At 51.9% G+C, this 19,476-nt stretch overlaps 8 protein-coding genes across 8 annotated transcripts; 4 read left to right on the forward strand and 4 right to left on the reverse strand.

Moving 5' to 3' along the window:
- Nucleotides 1–25: 25 nt before the first annotated feature.
- Nucleotides 26–1,598, forward strand: EDD37DRAFT_47989 (beta-lactamase superfamily domain-containing protein). The gene has a single exon (XM_062813203.1). It carries the CDS (start codon nt 121–123, stop codon nt 1,270–1,272), a length of 1,152 nt encoding a protein of 383 aa, XP_062675221.1. The 5' UTR covers nt 26–120; the 3' UTR covers nt 1,273–1,598.
- A 327-nt stretch (nt 1,599–1,925) lies between these two features.
- EDD37DRAFT_645093 (short-chain dehydrogenase) lies at nt 1,926–2,985 on the forward strand (the record flags this gene model as incomplete). Its single annotated transcript, XM_062817597.1, has 2 exons — nt 1,926–2,633; nt 2,686–2,985. The coding sequence occupies 2 exons, from the start codon at nt 1,926–1,928 to the stop codon at nt 2,983–2,985; spliced, it is 1,008 nt and encodes a 335-aa protein (XP_062675222.1).
- Nucleotides 2,986–3,923: 938 nt separating this feature from the next.
- On the forward strand, nt 3,924–5,863 carry EDD37DRAFT_671148 (heterokaryon incompatibility protein-domain-containing protein; the record flags this gene model as incomplete). The annotated part of the gene is made up of 3 exons (XM_062819393.1): nt 3,924–4,879; nt 4,912–5,822; nt 5,848–5,863. Exons 1-3 carry the CDS (start codon nt 3,968–3,970, stop codon nt 5,861–5,863), a joined length of 1,839 nt encoding a protein of 612 aa, XP_062675223.1. The 5' UTR covers nt 3,924–3,967.
- Nucleotides 5,864–6,052: 189 nt separating this feature from the next.
- Nucleotides 6,053–8,093, reverse strand: EDD37DRAFT_671155 (putative betaine-aldehyde dehydrogenase). The gene is made up of 3 exons (XM_062819394.1): nt 7,647–8,093; nt 7,226–7,594; nt 6,053–7,171 (listed from the first exon to the last, which is right to left on the reverse strand). The coding sequence occupies exons 1-3, from the start codon at nt 7,775–7,777 to the stop codon at nt 6,160–6,162; spliced, it is 1,512 nt and encodes a 503-aa protein (XP_062675224.1). The 5' UTR covers nt 7,778–8,093; the 3' UTR covers nt 6,053–6,159.
- A 519-nt stretch (nt 8,094–8,612) lies between these two features.
- Nucleotides 8,613–11,020, reverse strand: EDD37DRAFT_48043 (copper amine oxidase). The gene is made up of 2 exons (XM_062813216.1): nt 10,682–11,020; nt 8,613–10,629 (listed from the first exon to the last, which is right to left on the reverse strand). The coding sequence occupies exons 1-2, from the start codon at nt 10,785–10,787 to the stop codon at nt 8,645–8,647; spliced, it is 2,091 nt and encodes a 696-aa protein (XP_062675225.1). The 5' UTR covers nt 10,788–11,020; the 3' UTR covers nt 8,613–8,644.
- Nucleotides 11,021–11,980: 960 nt separating this feature from the next.
- EDD37DRAFT_48093 (amino acid/polyamine transporter I) lies at nt 11,981–13,986 on the forward strand. Its single transcript, XM_062813227.1, has one exon. The coding sequence runs from the start codon at nt 12,268–12,270 to the stop codon at nt 13,903–13,905; it is 1,638 nt and encodes a 545-aa protein (XP_062675226.1). The 5' UTR covers nt 11,981–12,267; the 3' UTR covers nt 13,906–13,986.
- EDD37DRAFT_48063 (uncharacterized protein) lies at nt 13,987–16,446 on the reverse strand. The gene is made up of 2 exons (XM_062813218.1): nt 15,898–16,446; nt 13,987–15,843 (listed from the first exon to the last, which is right to left on the reverse strand). Exons 1-2 carry the CDS (start codon nt 16,243–16,245, stop codon nt 14,068–14,070), a joined length of 2,124 nt encoding a protein of 707 aa, XP_062675227.1. The 5' UTR covers nt 16,246–16,446; the 3' UTR covers nt 13,987–14,067.
- A 391-nt stretch (nt 16,447–16,837) lies between these two features.
- Nucleotides 16,838–19,433, reverse strand: EDD37DRAFT_645099 (uncharacterized protein; the record flags this gene model as incomplete). The annotated part of the gene is made up of 2 exons (XM_062817598.1): nt 16,838–18,318; nt 18,368–19,433. The coding sequence occupies 2 exons, from the start codon at nt 19,431–19,433 to the stop codon at nt 16,838–16,840; spliced, it is 2,547 nt and encodes an 848-aa protein (XP_062675228.1).
- Nucleotides 19,434–19,476: the final 43 nt, after the last annotated feature.

Raw genomic sequence — 19,476 nt, forward strand, 5'->3', positions numbered from 1 at the left:
CGGGCATCACCTCCCCGGTAAGTCCGTGACACTTACCTATTTGATGCATATATCATGCCTCCATCGTCCTGTTAGTCCACGACAGCAACTTCCGTCTGCCTGCAAGAACTCCGACAAAAGATGGTCACCGTCAAGCAATTACCATCGTTGCTGCCCGACGAGCCTAAAAGCCACCACGTCGGTGATCCTCCGACCGGCTTCAATAACCCCTGGCCTTCATTCAATCCTCAAAATGGTGGCCCTTTAAGTCTTCTGCAGGTCCGCTTTGGGAGGGACAAGCCAGCCTTCGTGCCGGTGCCTGCGGATCGAAATGAACTTGTCCCTGTACGAAAGGTCGATTTTGCAAATCCCGATCCGGGCTTCAAGGTAACCTGGATTGGTCATGCCAGTTTTTTACTGCAAACCTCGCGTCCACAGGGTGCCAGTCGAGGAATCAATATCCTTTGTGATCCGGTCTTTTCGGAGCGCACATCGCCAGTAACTTGGTTCGGGCCGAAACGCTATACGCCAACGCCGTGTACCCTGGACGAGCTTCTCGAGTCGGTCGATATTGACGTGGTGATCATCAGCCACAACCATTATGATCACGCCGACACTGCGACATTGAAGGCGGTTTACGCCAAGCGTCAGTCGAACGTGCCATTCCTGGTTGGCCTGCACAATTCACGCTGGTTGATCTCGAATGGAATCGGGCAGTCATGCATCACCGAGCTCGACTGGTGGGATGGAGTTGAGATTGGTGTGGAAGATGTGGGAAGTGTACGCATCACTTGCACACCAACGCAGCATTTCTCCTCGCGCAGTATCAACGACCGAAACCATGATTTGTGGTGTTCGTACGCGATTCAGGACCTGCAAGCATATGGCAGGAAGCTTTATTTTTCTGGAGATACGGCTTACCGTTCTATCCACGCCCGAAATCTGTCTCGCGAAGAGGAAGATGCGCAACCGGCGTGTCCAACATTCAAGCAGGTTGGGGAGCTATTGGGTCCGTTCGACCTGGCATTACTGCCGATTGGGTTGTGCGAGCCACGGGACTTCATGTCGAATGTGCATGCCAACTCGTGGGATTCGATACGAATTCATCAAGATGTGCGGAGCAAGAAATCAATAGGGATGCATTGGGGAACAGTGCGTGGAGGACTATCCGCTGCATATGAGGATGTGAGGACGCCGCCTAGAAACTGGAAGATTGCGGCCGAAGAGGCTGGTCTCAAATGGGGAGAGGAAATTGGATTGATGGACATTGGGCAGACGATCGTGATAAGCTGATTCTATCTTTCTAGTGAGCCAGACCATATGGGTGGTCGTGTCAGCCATCACCAAAGACTGAATCGAATTCGCTGATCAAAGCAGGGCGGACATGATTTCCATGCCGGGCTGCCGGAAACATGTTTAATCCCCGGGAACATGCATAAGACCTGCCAGTGGAGGCATCTTCAGGGATCTCCATCTTATACCCATTTTATCCCCAGCCTCGCCATCCACAGCCACTCATGTGTCGTGGAAACCGCCACGATAATGCAAGAGACTGACAACAAGATTGTGATTGGCGCCCATTCAAGTGCCGGAGCAAATGCAAGACATGTTGCTCTAGAACTCACGTCACTTAGCGAGCGCATTGTTTGCAATTTGATAGGTGAGCGCGGACCTGTCCTTCGTGGAAGACATCACTGACTTCGTCAACTCTTAGGATGATACAGAATATGTATCACGGTTGCCTGGATCAATCTATCTCCGGAAGCTGCATAACCCCACCGTCACAACAGCTCCAGAATATCAACATGAGATAAAACTTGGTGCCTTTTCTTGCGCAGCTACTAAAGGCTCAAAATCTGCCACTCTCCTACAGACAAGTCGACGTCTTCATTTTTACAATTGTAAAACCAGACTCGCTCAGATCACCTTTTTGATTGCTTTCCAAGATGTTCCACCAAGCTCGCGCCTTTTGGAATCAATCCTTCTCCATTCCTCACCCTCCCCTCACCGAAAAGAACCTACCTGATCAGAACGGCAAAGTATATTTAATCACCGGAGCGAATACAGGAGTAGGCTATCAGCTCGCCACCATTCTCTATTCACGCAATGCCAAAGTCTACATTGGCGCACGCTCCGAAGCCAAAGCACTCGCCGCCATTGATAACCTCAAGCAGCTCCACCCCAAGTCAGAAGGAAGCCTCGAATACTTGCACCTCGATCTATCCGACCTGACCACTATCAAAGCCACCGCCGAAGAGTTCATGTCCCGTGAAACCAAACTTCATTGGCTGAACAACAATGCTGGAGTCATGGTCCCACCCGAAGGGTCCAAAGGCGCACAAGGTATTGATCTGCAGTTTCAAACCAACATACTCGGCCCTTTCCTTCTGACGAAGCTTCTGCTCCCAATACTCCGACGCACTGCTGAAGCCGAACCGCAGGGGACTGTTCGTGTGAGTTGGGCGGGCAGTTTGACCGTAGATGTTCAAACCGTCAAAGGTGGTCTCGCGTGGAAGATGGACAAGGACGGCCAGGACACACTAGATGATTCCAAAGGAAACAGGCTGAATTACGGCGCGACCAAGGCTGCCAACTACTTCCTGGCGCATGAGTTTGGCAAGAGATTTGGATCTCGAGATGGCGTCCTGCATACTGTAAGTGCTTCACTGACATCGAGAAGCTGACGGGGTACTGACGAAGATGCAGTCATACAATCCAGGAAACCTCAAATCCGACCTCCAGCGCCACACCGAAAGCCAGTGGCCAGCGTTTGCAAGATGGATCTTGCACCATTGGTTGCTATATCCAGCCATCTTCGGTGCATACACTGAATTGTACTCTGGCTTGTCGCCTGACTTGACTATCAAGGAACAGGGTGTGTATATTGTCCCATGGGGTCGTAGGGCAAGCGTGAGACCCGATCTGGTGGCTGAGTTGGGCAAGGAAGGCGGTTCACCGGAGAGGTTGTTCGAATGGTGCGATCGAGTCACGAAGCAATATGCATAGGTTGATACCTGTATCTCGTAGCTGGGGCAAAAAGAGATTGCCAGAGGCAGGCGGTTCGGAGGACATATCCGAATGGTGCGATCGAGTCATGAAGTATGCACCGTAGTATAGTCGTGTCTGGTAGACGGGTAAAAACAGAATGCCAGAAGCATGATTTCAAATATTTTACGCATTAAAGGGAGAAACAACTCCTATCAGTTAAGACCGCAAGCAGCTCCCTTTGGAATGAGTTGACCACCCTGGGCAGACGACCCTCTGGTCAAGCCTAATTAACCCATCCGTTCTCCGCCAGAGGCAGGTACTTGCGACGGGCTGGACTGGAAGTCGAAGTCCATTTATCCTGGGGCTTGGGTCTAGCTTCGGATGATATCCTCATCAGCTAGTCAACTAGGCCAAAGCAACCTTTTACCATGAATTGGTGACAAAGTTTGGGGACTGCAAGTATAGGGGTGTGATGGTGAAGTGAAAACAGGGAAGTACTCTATACATACCGAGGATATATACTACTTACCTTGGTCAAGCTGCTGTCATGTCTGACCTCATTTCAGCCTGACCTCACACACCTTATGTACCTCGATATCAATCGACGACTATTCGAAACAGAACATCATTCAGAATAAAATAGCATCTTCCATCCTTGCGCCATCAACATGTCTGGCGAGGATCTTTGGTACATTCGCCACTCGCAAAAGTCCCTTTGTCAGCGTACCTGTGGGGTCGACCACCAGGGTGACTGGCTGCACTCATCCCTCCCAATCACGAACAGCCATGAAGGCATTAGGGGGCTCATCATCCCTGCAAGACCTGCAATCGCCTATGGTTCCCCGCTGGCATCCCGGGCAGTGTTTCGTTTGTTGCTGCCTTGATTCATACAATGCCTCAGACATGGGTTTCTCTCGTACATGGACTCTCTGAATATCTCTTGCACTCTCAACCGTTTCCATTTTTCCGCCTATGATTACTGGCAGCGGCGGATTTTGAGATGAGCAGGATATATGACAAACTTCCTTTACGAGGACATCAAAACATAAGGTTACTTAAGCTGCAACCAGGAAAACAGGGTGATCCCATCATTTGCGGCTTGAAATGTGTCGAGCTTAGCAGGAGTCATTCTTACGAATGCCTCTCGTATGAATGGCGTCCCCAAACGTTACAAGGAACAGTTACTGTCCAGTGCGAAGGCGAATTCATCGATGTCACCGCCAACCTCTATACCGCTTTGTGCGCTCTTCGTCGTTCGCCAAACCGCTTTCCAAGATACTTGCCGAACAGGCCCCGGATGCTCTGGGTTGATGCACTCTGCATCAATCAAGATGATTCCGCCGAGAAGAGCGAGCAGATCCCCCTAATGAAGGAGATATACAAACATGCTTTGCGCGTCATCGTATGGCTAGGGCCGTCCAGTGAAGCCACAGAAACAGCTTTTGAGATAGCAGAGGTTCTGGCCGTTCTATGGGCTTGCCGCACCGCCGTGGGAATGAACGTCAACGAAAGATTTGACGTGCATGATCGCTCTGTTCTTGACAACGCAGAAGTCTTCGACATATCCAAGGATGGCATATGGACCTTGACGGATTCGTTGCCGCATGAAAGGCTCTCCAAGACGTGCCAGCGACTACGTAGACTGGGCCTACATGGCTCTCGAGCGTTCGACCTTGACAATCAGACCGGCTGGGCAGCATATGAGGATCTCCTAGACAACTCTATCTTTCCCAGAGCATGGATCGTCAAGGAATTAGCTGTTGCTCAAGTGGCACAAGTACATTCCGGCACCTTCACACTTCCATGGGATGTCTTCTGCTACGCCTTCAAGGCCAGGAAACTCTTGTCATTCCAAAAATGGTGCTCCAGCAAGGATGGGGCCAATGCATATGCCATTAGCAACGTTGAGAGGGTACGGTTGGTATTTCGCGACCTCTGTTCGAGACCGATTTAGCTATGATCATGGGACACTTCGAGTACTCCAAAGCGACAGACCCGCGGGACTATATCTACGCTGCTCTTGGTCTGGTGAAGTCCAATGGCAGTCTTGGGCCGAACGCTGGTGTTGTGCCTGATTACGATAAGCAGGTCGAGGAAGTCTACCTCGAAGCAGCAACGCATATGATCGCCGAGAGTCGGAGTTTGTTCCTATGGGAGAGGAATGTTCATACTTCGCGCAAAGTCTTCAGGAACCTACCGACTTGGGTGCCTGATTGGTCGGTTTCCATGCTCACAGTTCCCCCAAAGATTAACCCATGGTACTGCTATTTTCCTGGTCAGCATACTGTGGTGGGTCGGCGACTGTTTGTCAATGCGCATCTGTTGGACGAGATATGTTTCATCGTAAGCGTGGATAACATGCAGGATTTCCCGGGACCGATGACAGAGGTCATTCGACTGTTCGAGAACGTGGGGTGGGGGCTCTTCGATGCCTATCGTGGTCAACCCTTCCAGGCAAGTGTATCGTCGCCACAGGACTCAAGTATCACACACGAGCAGCCACTGCACAACCACTTCCTCAACCTCAAGGCGCTCTGGTGCGCGCTGACCTGTAGCGGCTTCAACTTCATCGAGAGTGTGCCTCCCACGTTGCCTCTCTTTCTCGCGTGGTGGTATGATGAATCCTGGCATAGGATCCACCAGTCGAAGACATGTCCACACAATCTTTCCAGGCAATATTTAGATTGGGAACAGGCAGCCGGTCTGTTGGCCGATTCGCGAGTGTTCGACCACTATCCTGAAATCCGGTGGGGTGAAGACCTCTTTTTCACGAAGTCAGGCTACTTTGGCCGCAGTGACAAGGGCGTGGCGAAGCAAGGGCACCAAGTTGCGGTGCTAGGGGGTGCACACCACCCGTACCTGCTTGAGAGACAACCACAGGGCCATTATCACTTAGTCTGCCATGCATATGTGCAAGGCATCATGGATCTACAAACACTGGCACCAGACATGGAAGTGACGAGGATAGTGCTGGAGTGACAGATGCCGGAGTCCGGTCCATGTTTGAGGATGGCAGACCTTTCTCAGCCCTCCTCACACGGGTCGATCTGGGTTCGGAGACTCGCACGCACTAGGGACATGATCCTGCCATTCTCATCATCATCAGGTCAACCTAGCCAGTGTATAACCGGCACTCATCCAAATGTACCAAAAACCTTGCCAGGGGACGAGCTTCTACAGAATTGCAGGCAATCACAACTTCGACTTCATGTTGACATGGATAGCCTTAATGCTCGAGTACGCCTCCAGACCCGCCTCACCAAGCTCCCTTCCAATACCGCTCTGCTTGACTCCACCAAATGGAATACGCCAGTCACTGTCCTGACTCGAATTGATCCACACCATTCCAGCCTCGATGTTCTTCGCCACACGATGCGCCCGGACGAGGTTCTGCGTGAAGACAGCGCTTCCCAAACCATACGTGGAATTGTTCGCCAAGTCCACCGCCTGCTCCTCGGTGCCGAACCGCTGAATCACGACGAACGGACCGAATACTTCCTCCTGGTAGATACGCATGTTCTCCGACACGCCAGTGAATACAGTAGGCTGGATGAAAAAGCCCTTCCCATCGCCCATGGTTGTGAGGGGCTCACCACCACACTCCAGCTTCGCGCCTTCTTGCTTGCCGATGTCGACGTACGACATGATGCGGTCGTACTGGGCTTTCGTGACCTGCGGGCCCTGGAACGTGTTCTCGTCGAACGGATCACCTATCTTTGAGATAGTCTTGATTTGGGCGCGGAAGGCGACGAGGAATTTGTCGTAGATCCCGTCCTGCACGAGGATCCTGGATGTTGCGGTGCAAATTTGTCCCTGGTTCGACATGATGCCTATGTGCGCCCACTCGGTGGCCTGGTCCAGATCGGCGTCGTCGAACACGATGAGTGGACTCTTCCCGCCTGTCTCGAGGGTGATATTCTTCAGGTTGACGCTGGCCATCTTCATGATTTGTTTGGCGGTCGCAGTGCTGCCAGTGAATGCAATCTTGTCGACGTCCATGTGTTTTGCGAGCGCTGCGCCGGCGATGTTGCCGTATCCGTTGATCACGTTGACGACGCCTGGTGGGAAGCCGGCTTCGGCGATTAAGTTGGCAAACACCAGGATAGAAAGGGGCGTTTGTTCGGCGGCTTTGATGACGACGGTGTTGCCGCATGCTAGGGCGGGACCGAGTTTCCAGGCGGCCATGGCGAGTGGGAAGTTCCATCTTTGTGGACGTCAATTATCGCGCTATGATGGGAGGCAGAAAGGGCAGACTTACGGAATGATCTGTCCGCACACACCGACTGGTTCGCGCACAGTGTACGCGAATTTGTCGGGCGTCGTCTCAATGACTTGGCCGAACTTCTTGTCCGCGAAGCCTGCATAGTAGCGCAGCGTGCCGATCACCTCGGTGAGATCGCCGTTCAGGGCGTCGGCGTAGGGCTTACCGTTGTCCCAGGTCTCGATTGTGGCGAGGGTTTCGCGGTTCTGATCGACAAGGTCGGCTAGGCGATTTAGGAGAAGGCCTCGGTCTGTGGCGGGGAGGTTCTTCCAAGAGGTGTGTTTCAGGGCTTTGCGGGCTGCTTTGACGGCGCGGTCGACGTCCTCTGTTGATGCCGCGTGGACGGATGCGATTTCTTGTTCGTTGCTTTACGTCCTTGTCAGGGGTTGGAATCGCGCGGGTTGTGCTTGGTACTTACGTTGGATTTATGCTTGTGATGGTCTTGCCGTCGGAGGATGGTGTCCATTCATTGTTGATGAAGAGGCCGGTTGGTTGGGTGTATTTGCGGCCATTGGGCGCGGTGAGCTCGACGGCGAGGTCTGACGGCATGGTCACCGATTTTTGAGATTGTCACTGGGTTTGTCGAAGCAAAGTGTCCCGAGTGTATTCAGCGTCCTGTTTTGGTCCTTCGCTCCTGGTGTCGCAGTGAACGTATGGCCGTGTGTGTCAGTGTTGGACCTTGAATGTTGTTATGCCAGTATGGAGTCTGACAAGTGACCTGAAACCAGCGGATTATAATGTCAATCTCGAGATACTCTGGCTCTGGAAGGTAGAGGCTATGGTCTGTGAAGTATTCGTGCAAGGCACTTGTCTTTCCGGCTAAGTATCCCTAATTGAGGTTAAAGCATTGCTTCGATTATGCCCGGATTGGGAGTGATATGCTCCATCGCTAGGCCGCCACAGTTGGGGCGGATCAACCCCACAGATTGTCGGATATCAAGCATGTCAAGAAGTGGGAATAGTACGGATTAGGAAAGTCGACGCTACGACGCCAATGTCCGTAAGCGTTGCTTACGCTTCAACTTTTGTTGAGCCGATCGGGTTTTGCCGTCAGCATGGGTGCATTGGGTAGTCGTCATGAATTTGCAGAAGGAGGACTTTGCAATTGATCGGTTTCGCCGCTCGAATTTGGTGTGTGCTCGACCATCTTACAAGTGTGGGCGAGCTTCTTGACTACTGTGACATTCAATGGTTGAAGCTGATTCAGGTATGCTTCAGATGTTCATGTACATTCATTCTAAGATGCGTGACCGCGATTCGTCGTTAAGGATTCCGATTCCCTATCTACTCCTTCCTGACTTATGCATTTTGATTCTCCTCGCAATGCATGACATGATTAGCTTCGTATGCTAGAAAAAACCACCTCGTAGGATATGCCACGAGGACTCCTTCAGAGCCCGCAGAACCTTTGTCGGCTCAAAGCTTGACTTGATTCTTCGCCGCACAACAAGAAGCGTCAAACGCGTTTTGAGATACTGTATCAACGCACAGTTTTGACGGAGCAACCCACAAGCCAGGATTCTTCGTGAAGAAATTCGAAGCCCGGAGCATCACACTGACAGGTTCTGCCGGCATCACAGGGAAATCTTCAGTTCGAGGGAAGTGCGTTAGACCGAATTGTACGTAGCAGACGATGTCGGTGTTATCGATGGACTCGTTTCTGGCCACCCAGTCCGTGACAGTCTGGTTGTGAGGATGATTGTCTCGTCCGTCAGACTGGCAGACGTAGTCACCAGCCGGGAAGAGCTCGTAATCTCGGTAGGGCACGACCCACAATGTCTTGCGGGCGAAGGCAGCGCGCTTGTAGACTACACTGCCTGGCTTTGCAAGGAGAGCAGGACAGTTGTTGTTGATGATCTTGTAAGAGACTGGTTTCTTGGAAGACGCATTGAGCTTGCTCGGGTTGGTAATGTCCCAAGCCCGGCTTGTTTCGTGGCAGTAATTGACGGCTGCCTCTTGGGCAGTCCGCAAGGGTGTCTTCTTGCAGTAGAAGCCATTGCCGTAGAAGTTACCTTCGGAACCGACGGGATCTTCGGAGGGCACTGCGTCGCTTTGTACGATGGAGTTGGTGGGTCCATCGATTTCCGGATCTACACGTAACGAAAAGATGTGCTGGTGATTTTGGGCGTTGAGTTTAGGAGCAACTTCGGTACCCCACGGTGCTGCCTGCTCTGTCGAGTGCATGCAGTAGGTATTGAGCATACCTGTCAGCTTGACCTCGAGCTTGTATGTGCCGTCGAGCGTGAAGGTGTGGTAGAAGCCGTACTCGTAATTCGCCGCCGTGATGATTTGAGAGACGATCAATTTGCGGTCTCGAGCGGAGATGACGTTGCCATCTCGGAAGTCGGTGTGCTTGTACAAGAGACCATTGTCTTCTTCGTGGATGCATATCGCGTTCTTGATTACCGCCGCTTCACCCTTGCCAGTGTTCACAATGCCGTCGAGGTAGTGAATGGCACCCTTGCAATCACACCCCAACTTGAGCGAGTTTGTCATAAGACCTGTGCCGTACTCGCCCACATCGAAGGCGTGTTTCTTGTGGTGGGGCTTCTCGGGAGAGCCATAGGGGACGACCATTTCCACGACACTGATACGGTTAAACAATGCGCGGTCTCGCTGTTCTTGGTGGTCGAATATGCTGACGTCTGAAAGGACAATACCCTCCCGATAGTTGAAACCAATGTGCATCTTGTAGCCGGCCCAGGTCAACTCATTGCCCCTCATTCGGAAAGACACTCCCTGAGGTTGAGTGATGTTGATGGGTTTGAGGACATCGGGCCGGTATCCTTTCTGGATGAAGTCTGGGAGGTAGTTGTGTTCTTCGAGTGGGATTGGTGTTCGCTCGCCATTGACAAGGCGGACATCCACATTCAGGATTTCCTGCCGCTCGGTGTCCACCACGACCGAGAAGTCCAGAGGATGGGCATACTGATTATCCAATGAAGAATTGCGGTAGTAAGCCAGTCCTGATTGGAGACGGCGCTCGAACCCATATCGTTCCTCAACACCGATGGCCCAAGCGTCGAAAAACACTTTGGACATATCTGTGATTCCAAGGCCACGGCATGCCTCGATGACTCGAGAGTCCTCTCGAGCAAGGCGTTCCACAATGTCGAGATCCTCGAGGGTCAAAGTGGGCATGACATCGTTGACCGGTTTCCAGTCCTCGACTTTGGATTTGCTTAGGTTGACAACGACTTCGGCGACATTGCAAGAGCCTTGCTCAATGACGATGGCAAAAGCACGTCGCTCCGGTCGTGGTCCTTTTCTCGATCGGAAGGCGGCATATTCATTCTTCTTGGGTTCGCGAAGAGTTATGCAGTTGAATTTGACCTTTTTGGGCCATGCGAATTCTCGGATGAGCTTCGCAGTGGCAGGAATTTCCTTTATCGACAGTTGATCTTTCATCGAAGTTAGTGAATGCATACAACGGAGTCTTCATCGAAGACTCACCTAACGGATGTGGATTATATTGTGAGTAGTCGAGTGAAGAGGCTGATTGGGCTTCGTCTTCACGATAAATATGGTAGCCCGGAATGGACAAGGAGTCGACAGCCATGATGAATGGATAATGGAAAGGAAGTGAGGCGGTTCTCCTGGGTGTACAAGAGGGTAGATGAGAGATAAGTAAAAGTCAAAGTCCTTCGGGATTGGGGTTTTATATCATGAGCGACGAGGCTGTCTTGTTCTGCCGAGCGCATCAACCTGCCCAAAAGGAACAAGGGGATAACGGAAAGTGATGTGATTGGCTTCCATCTGAGTCTTCCTATCGCCGCTGGTCATGCTTCAATTATTGGTTCGAAGTGAGAAAGTGAGGCAGAGACTCAGAGGTGTCTTTCGTTATCGAAATCTCCACCGGGTTGTACTTACCTTGTTTGAAATCATGTGTACGATCTCGTCGTTGTTATGACTTCAACTCTCTCTGAGCGCTTGTCATTCCTCCACGGTTTTACGTTATGAGATGGACAACTCGGACAACTGCACCAGAGTTCATTTTCCCAAATTCAACAGTACGCATCATTTCAAAGAAGCAGCTTGCGCGCTTTCTCTACCGCAGCTGGCAGCTCGCACGCTTTGGTGACATCGAACAAGTCGTGGTGGTCTGTTGTGAGGAAGAACGAACTGCTCATCAACCAGTACTACTCTCACCGAAAGGACAGCGTTATAACTGACTGACTGCTGCCTAACCCTCGACTTAAGGACGACATAGACGATATGTATGACTGTACCCATTGCCAAACCAAGCCCCCACGGGGTAGGTGTGCGGACGAGCATACTACACCTTGAATCCGTCGAAGGTCAAACACGAAGCATGATTTTTTCGTCTCCTATGCGACATTATCATGTCACCGAAGACCCTGTAAGTTAGCTCCCACCAGTGCAGGTCCTATCTTCTTTCAGGTCTCCTTCTCCTGGTGATGTAGAGACATCAGCAAGAAAAAGACTTTGTGAGCGCAAAAGAAGCAAGGAGAAGGCCTAATTGGATTTTGCGCCATTGACACATAAGATGAGAATTTCCGACCTGCCTAATGGACCATTCTCTCAGGGGCCATTGCTAGGTGTATGCAACGTGCCGAGAGCCTATTTCACCGGCAGATGCAGAGAGGCGACACCTAAAACGGGAATGTCTAGACGCTCCGGACTCGGCACGCACGGCCACTAAACATACAGATTTTGACTCAGGTACTGTTCAGTGTTTACGCAATGACCCAAAAAATTGTACTCCATGCGACGATCCTTCATTGCGCCTTTGACAAGACAACATGTCGAGGGTTGCAATGTGTTCGTGTGGGCACAGAGGATCCCAGCAAGAACAACCTGGGGTAAGTGCCTCAGCTCCATATATTCAACTGTGTATGTATATGGTCCTTTCCTCCCCAATCTCATACAAGTACATCAAGCACTGCATCTGATCAACCTTGAAGCTCCTTCCTTGTTGTGTGCGTGTGCATCATACACTTTGTCTCCTCCCAGACCTTTTCCTTGACTTTTCCTCTCTCAACTTGCGAATGCAGTAACACCATCTCCCAACCGACAGAATGACTGTGACCGTACCAGAGACACGCCGACCCTCACGGGCCTCCCGCCATGAAGACCGAGAGGAACAAGATGCCGAACTCCTCGCGGCCTTGGGCCACGAACAGCAACTCTCCCGCCAGTTCAATATGTGGAGTATGCTTGCCCTCGCCTTCACCGTCCTCGGAACATGGTCGACCCTCGCTCAGAACCTAGCCACCGGTCTCCGAGCAGGCGGTCCCGTCAGCATCCTCTGGGGTCTGGTGCTAGTCACATTCTGCAACCTCTGCGTGGCAGTCTCCCTGGGCGAATTGACCAGCAGCATGCCCACCGCTCTAGGCCAAGCATACTGGATCTTCCGCCTCTACAACACCCCCCTCGGCCGCTTCATCTCGTACATGTGCGCCTGGATCAACACATTTGGATGGTGGACATTGACGGCCTCTCAGACGGCATTCATGACCGACTTCATTCTCGCGATGAAAACCATGTTCGATCCGGACTGGGCTGCAGCAGGGTACGGCTGGGTGGAATTCCTCATCTACGTCGGCCTCACCGCTTTATTGACGTTCATCAACATCATCGCCTGCCGCAAAGACCGCGTCCTCCCTTGGATCAACAACGTGGTCGGCGTGCAATTCTCCGTTTTGTTTCTCGCAATCGCGATGGCATTGTTGATCTCCGTCGGCATCAAAGCCCATCTAGCCTACCAATCTGGCCACTTCGTGTTCGGCACCTGGATCAACCAGACCGGCTGGCCCAGCGGGGTCATCTGGTTTACTGGGCTTGTCCAATCCGCCTACGGTCTGACCGCATTCGACGCTTGTATTCACATGGTCGAAGAGCTGCCCTCTCCAAGCAAGACCGGGCCCAAAGTAATATGGTTGTCCGTCGCGATCGGATCTCTTACCGGTTTCATCTTCATGATGGTATGCCTGTTCTGCGTGCAGGACCTCGATGCCCTCGCCAACGCCGACCTGCCATTCATCGAACTGTGCCTGGAAACCATGGGTCTCACCGGCGCCGCCGTATTATTAGCGCTGTTCATCATCAACGGTGTCGGCCAGAACATCAGTATCATGACCACCGCGAGCCGTCTGACCTGGGGATTCGCGCGTGACGGCGGATTGCCCTTCGACAGGTATCTCGCCGTCGTGAGCACGTACTGGTCCGTCCCTGTGAGATCACTCTGGGCTCAAGGCATTCTTATCGCCTTAATCGGTATACTGTACTTATTCGCCAACACTGTCCTCGAAGCTATCTTGTCAGTGAGCACCATCGCCCTGACGATCTCTTATGCGCTGCCCATCGCAGTGCTGCTGTATGTCGGCCGCGACAAATTGGTTCCCGGACCTTTCACACTCGGTCGCTACGGCCATGCAGCCAACGTGGTCAGTCTGATTTATTGTTCGATTACAACGGTGTTCTTCTTCTTTCCTTCGGACCCGAACCCGGCGCCTGCGGATATGAATTGGGCGATTGCCGTCTTTGGGGTCATGCTGGTTATTGCGGTGGCATTCTGGTTCATTCAGGGGCGGAGATCGTATCTGAAGACAGAGCAGTCTTTGTTGAGAAGTGTGATGAGCCAAGAAGCAGAGGCTGGCGTGGTGCCACTACCACTACCGTCGGATGACCCTGTAGAACGCGTGAAAAGTGTATGAGTTGTCCTGAAAGGATGCGAGTAGTAGATGTAAAATCAATTGCAGTACCATATTCCATCAGGGGTATTTCTTCTTTCTTCAGCGTAGCGTAAAATTAACCACAATACCCTTACGGCATTTATACTTACAATGTCATAACCCTCTTCAAGTCTCCTTGGTTGTTTAATAACTCTCCCAAACCTGCTGTCCCATAGCAACAAGACGATTGAACAGCTCATCACGCTCAGCGATCGCCATGGCACGGTATTTCTGTCCTTGTCTCGTCACAATCTCAATACCGTCCTTGACTTCTCTATTCGTGGCCCATCCCACAACAAGCTTGCCCTTCCATCCCAGACCACCGACCTTCTTGATCTCAGCGAGATCTGCAATTGCAACAGCCCAGGTTGGATCATGCGGCATACTTTCGACATGCTCATGACCGTCAAGATGTGTCGTGAAATACACACACGGTGACGCAGGTCGTCGTCCACTCGGAGGTGAGACAGAACTGTCGACATACACCGCGCCCTTGCGGCCGTCGTATCGAGCTTTGAACTCGACTGGCCCCTCGGTGGGTTTCTCCTTCATCTCGGCCTTGGTAGGTAAGACGCCCAACTTGTCCTTGGCATGACGCGAGCCTAGTGCGGCCTTTGCAGAGTCGAGAGTCAGCTTAGTTTCGACACCTCCAGCCGTTGTGTGCTTGAAAGCAGACATGACCTTGGCGCCAAAGCCTCCTTTCTTCTTTTTGCCCTCTGCCTCGGCATGTGCTGCTTCCTCGCCGCCTGTAGGCTTATCAACGGTGATGGCATCTTCGATTTCAGAATGCGATGCATCGAGCCCGTTGTCGGTGATGGCGGTTTTGTCAACACCAACTGGCTTGTCTGGTGGTGGGTGACTGGATGATGGTGGTGGAGGCAATGGAGCGCGATTTGCCTCACCAATGCGCAGCAGGGTAATGGTAAGTTGAGCATTGGTCGGTACGCCTTTGAGCAAAGTATTGCCGAGATCCAGATATTCGGGCCAGTTTGGTATCTTCTCGTTCAGGAAGTGAATACCTCGTTGCATTAGTGGGTCGGAGAAGAAGGCGAAGCCGGTAAAGAATGTGGTGCCTCTGACAACCCACTGAGCCTTGACGAAGAGTGATAGAAGCATTATAGGGACAAAGATGGCACCTAATTGCAGGCGCTTGTTCTGCGAAAACGGAGGCGTGGGTGACAAAGCATTGGCAACTCGTTCCCAGGTGTCAGCGGCCTGGCCCACCCCGTGCATTGCGGGACGCATCTTTGCCCAGACTGCTTCTTCCATGGGTTGTTTGGTTTTGTCGTGCGCATGTTCAGGGTTACCACCCTGAGCAGACGATTGAGCGTCAGCCACCGAGGTTGCAAGATTTGTTGGATCCGGCGCTCCTTTGTCGAGAGTCTTACTGCCACCTTCTGGGTCTGGATTGGCCTGATCATGACGACCGGCAGCACTTGATATCGCCACCGATGCAATGCCTGACACCATGTTACTAGCTTCTTGCTCAACAGCCTCGCCCTTGTATTTCTCTGGTGCTCCAGTGACACTATCGGTACTGCCTAGCACGCCAGCCTTGGGCTTCTGAACACCACCCGTCTTATGATCGACAAGGGCGAGAGGCGCAGGAGGAAAGAGAAAATCGCGGGACTCGGGTACGGTAATTAGGACGATGACAAAGGCCAACATGAAAGGGACGACCACATTGAGGATCCAAGCCAGGAAGTAAGCTGCGGCGAAACCAGCTGTTCGACGAGGCTCACGCCATGATCGAAGTCTTGCGATGTGTTTGCCGAAAGCAATGAGCCCAACAATGACTGTCATGTACAGACGTTCAAGGTTGGCTCGAAGCTTGTCGGGGGAGAAGTCATCCTCCTTGGCCACAACGAGGTCCAATCCTCCAGGTGGTGGTCGTGGGACTGCTTTGACATGGTACATTTGCTAGCGGTGGGATCAGCATGTGTCCAGCAGCGGCTCTTGAGAGATGTAACTTGCCTTGTTGAATCTTCTCATCAATGTCCACAAGTCGTCGTTTGGCAGTCCACCCACCAAAGTATCTACACCTACAGCGTTGGCTTGCCATCCTAGATTCGTGGTGCGGTCCTCCTTACCAGCTCTTTGTGCCGCACCTTCGATCTCATGGTGACCGGTGGCTAGTTGATGGCTCGTAGTGGTGTTCTGGCCCAGGGGCGCCGCAGATGTTGCGGTTATGGGTTTGCTTGCATGGGAAGTAGGGGTAGAAGTGGTGGCAGTGGTGATTCGCTTGCGAAATGCAGTGTCGGCGTCTTCGACCGCAGGAGGAGTGGTGCCGCCATCACGGAAGACGTAGCCTGGCATAGGCATCTTGAGGAGATGAAAGCCAGACGGGAAGTAGACGAGAAGGTGAGGAAAACGAGAGGAAGCTGGGATTTCTTGTCAGTAGGGAATATCCTGGTGTTTTGGTGCAAGAAAGACGACGCATGCACCCACCATCACCAACCCTCCTTTCACGCAGTGCCAGTTGACGTCATTGGCTTGTGGTCAATGCGAATCTGTGCATCTTTTTTTCTAGGCGACGCGAATCGCCCCAAAACACCGTCTAAGTGCCCTTATAGCCTTTTCTACCAATGATAAGAGGCCGCCTATCTGCTCTTAGTCTAAGCTTAGGCACTTCCTTGTTTGATTCACATGCTGGACTGTCACTTTCCCGGTTAAGCGATGGGAAGAACCTCCTTGGCCTCCCCTTGACCCAGGCTGGCGCAACTCATGGATGACGACAACGCTGATAGTCTGATAAACGAATACTCAGCCTCATCAGAACATTCATTCTCATGATTATCTGGTATGTCCAACTCTTGATTATTATCTACTCCATCGCGTCCATGTAATCGCTATATCGCTAAAAATCATGTCTCATCATACCCTGAGATCTATACCTGGACAATAGATCTAATGTCTATACAAAAGCAAATGTCTCATGTGACTGCAAGGGTCCTGCCTGCGCCATTGTATATGGCTTGCCGTGCACATATTTGCTCCTCATGGGTTCTTCGTCGATAGCGCAATGCATTTGCCCATCTCGTCCTTTGAACCACCCAAGGCCATACCTCTTGCCCAGCCCAATCAGCCTCTGTTCCATCTGCTTGTTGTTCAGAGTTTCAGTGTCAATGAAGTCGGTAAGCATATTGCTGGCATAGATGAATGCTATCACCGCCGCAATCGTCGAAGGCTCTCGTGGTAGGAATGGATGCCGTCGTCGAACATATACCAATATTGTGGTCGCAATAACCACCAGGAGTATGCTCACAGAGAGGACAAGTGATACCCAAAAAGACACAAAAGTCTCGTCGCCGTTGGACTCACCCTTGCGCTTCTTTTTCAGGTTCAGAAACACTTCCGAGTTGACCGAAAATGAACCCACTGTCACGGTCAGGACATCCAGAATGACTGAAGAAAATCCCACCAACGCCACAATGTAATGTCGGTTCCACAGGGCCTTGAAGGGCATCCAACCATACACTGTCGCCTGATAGTCGAGTGTCAGACTGTTTTCGGGTCTCGCTCTACCCTTTGACAATTGGTAGAATGGTTCCATGAGACGAACGTCGGCTTCAAACGTGCTGAACAACAATTTCAAAGCAGTCGCAATGACAATGGGAAGCCATGGCACCGCATTTGGCACGACCCTGGCATTGGTCAAAGTGATGACCGGTATCGTAATCAAGCAGAAGACCATCAGAAGCAGAAACGGGATTCCTGCCTTCAGCCTGAGCATGACAGGGTGTGGGCTGCTTAGCCTGCTCTCACTGTCTTGAGGAGGTTCCTGCGTCGCAGTCCACTCTCCCTGCCAGATTGACGATTTGTACAGCACATAGCGGCGATGCTGAAGCCTCCTGTGAATCTTCCCACGGGTGGCCATGTCCATTCCGGCGAAATCCTGCAAGATATGCGATTTGGTCGCCATGGATGCGATGCCGGCGATCCCTTTCGGGTCACTGAGTAAGCCAGATTTTCGGCGTAATTGGACGAACAGAATGACGAGGATAAGAGCCACGACCAAGTAACTCCCAGACAGGATTCGAGACCAGGTTGTAGAGGTCCGAACCCAATAGGCCTTCTCGTCCGTGTGTGGAGGACATTCTCCATTAGGACATTTCGGATTGTTGTACATATTGAGTGACGGATTCTGTAAAGAAGGGCCCACCATAGATGCGATGATGTTTCCGGTGGCGGAAAACAAGACCGCATACTGCTTCAGTTGAAAGGCCTTGAACGGAACGAAGTATTGGAACATGGTCAAGTGATCGAGGTTGAGGCTGGCTGATGCTCGGGCGCCATCGAGTCGTGAAAGCTGGTAGAAAGGTTCAAGTCGTCGGATATCAAAGTCCATGATGGAGAACATGACAGCATAAATGATGGTCACCATGGTAGGGAGATCTTCATATGGTCAGCAAAGAACCACAAACAGTACGCACGCGATACTTACATTTCCAAGCGAAGAAGTCTGGCGTGGAAATCTGGCTGACTTCATTGAACGCCAGAAGCCCACTGTTTTCGGCCGCACGCTTGATGGATCTCTGGCAGACATACTCTTGTATCCCAGCCAGAAATAGAGCAAGTGCCATCAAGGAGAGGATGTAGATGCTGCTCATGGAGAACGGTTTCCAGTTGGGGACATCTGGATCTTCGGGAAAGTAGTAGCTCTTGGTCTCTTGCGGCATAAAGCTCTGCCTCATGTCAAATCCTCGACTTGCTCGATTGTCTGGTTGCCCGCCCTCCAATGAACTTAGATCAACCACTTCCTCGATTTCGACAATGGTTTTCTTCTCTTGTGCCAGATTCTGCCCAAACTTCTTCACAGTCTTGGCTCGATCGACTTGAACTTCTGCACTCTGACTGCTTTGCGCGTCATCAGTCGGTCTTCTTACCACCTTTGTGGGGTCGCGTTTAAGCTGAACACCAATATCCCTCATGCCTTCGCCCACTGAGCGGCGTTTATCCACGAAGCTGCGAAAGTCGGGTTTGCGACTGGATGGTGTTGGTGGCACATATCGTGTATCACTGTCTCCAAGGCCGGTCGCATCAGGGTTTGACATGTCGTTCATCTCCCAGCCCAGACCCGTGAGTGTAGAAATGTCTGCGGCAGGCTGATCGCCGTCGGCATCGCCTAACGTCGCGTATGCGCGACCTTTGGATCGTTTGTTGGATCGAAATCGCGGACGTGATATGGGCGCATATTTGGTGGTTAATCTCCTGAGCATGGAAGAGGCGCTGGAAGGGCCCGGAATCAGAGTGCGAGGCTTCGCAGGAGTTGGAGGCTCCACGAGTTCGTATCCAGTGTCCCGCATGCTGTCGCTTTCATCAATGGATCGCAATCGTTCTTCACGAGAACTTCCTCTTGAATGCCGACCTCGGGGATGGGATAGAGGCTCCATGGCAGTCGTTGTTGTGCTTTCGACTTGATCATCCTTACCACTGAGTAACCCAACGTCGTCTCCAACGGCTTCCCCAGGTAGAACTCGGGCCGATGAACGACCTTGATATTGGTCCATGCTCGTATGTCGAGTCACAGTTTATTGGTTGATCAGCCTCATC

This window comes from Exophiala viscosa (assembly GCF_022695815.1).
Source record: "Exophiala viscosa unplaced genomic scaffold EDD37scaffold_1, whole genome shotgun sequence".
Lineage (NCBI taxonomy): Eukaryota > Fungi > Ascomycota > Eurotiomycetes > Chaetothyriales > Herpotrichiellaceae > Exophiala > Exophiala viscosa.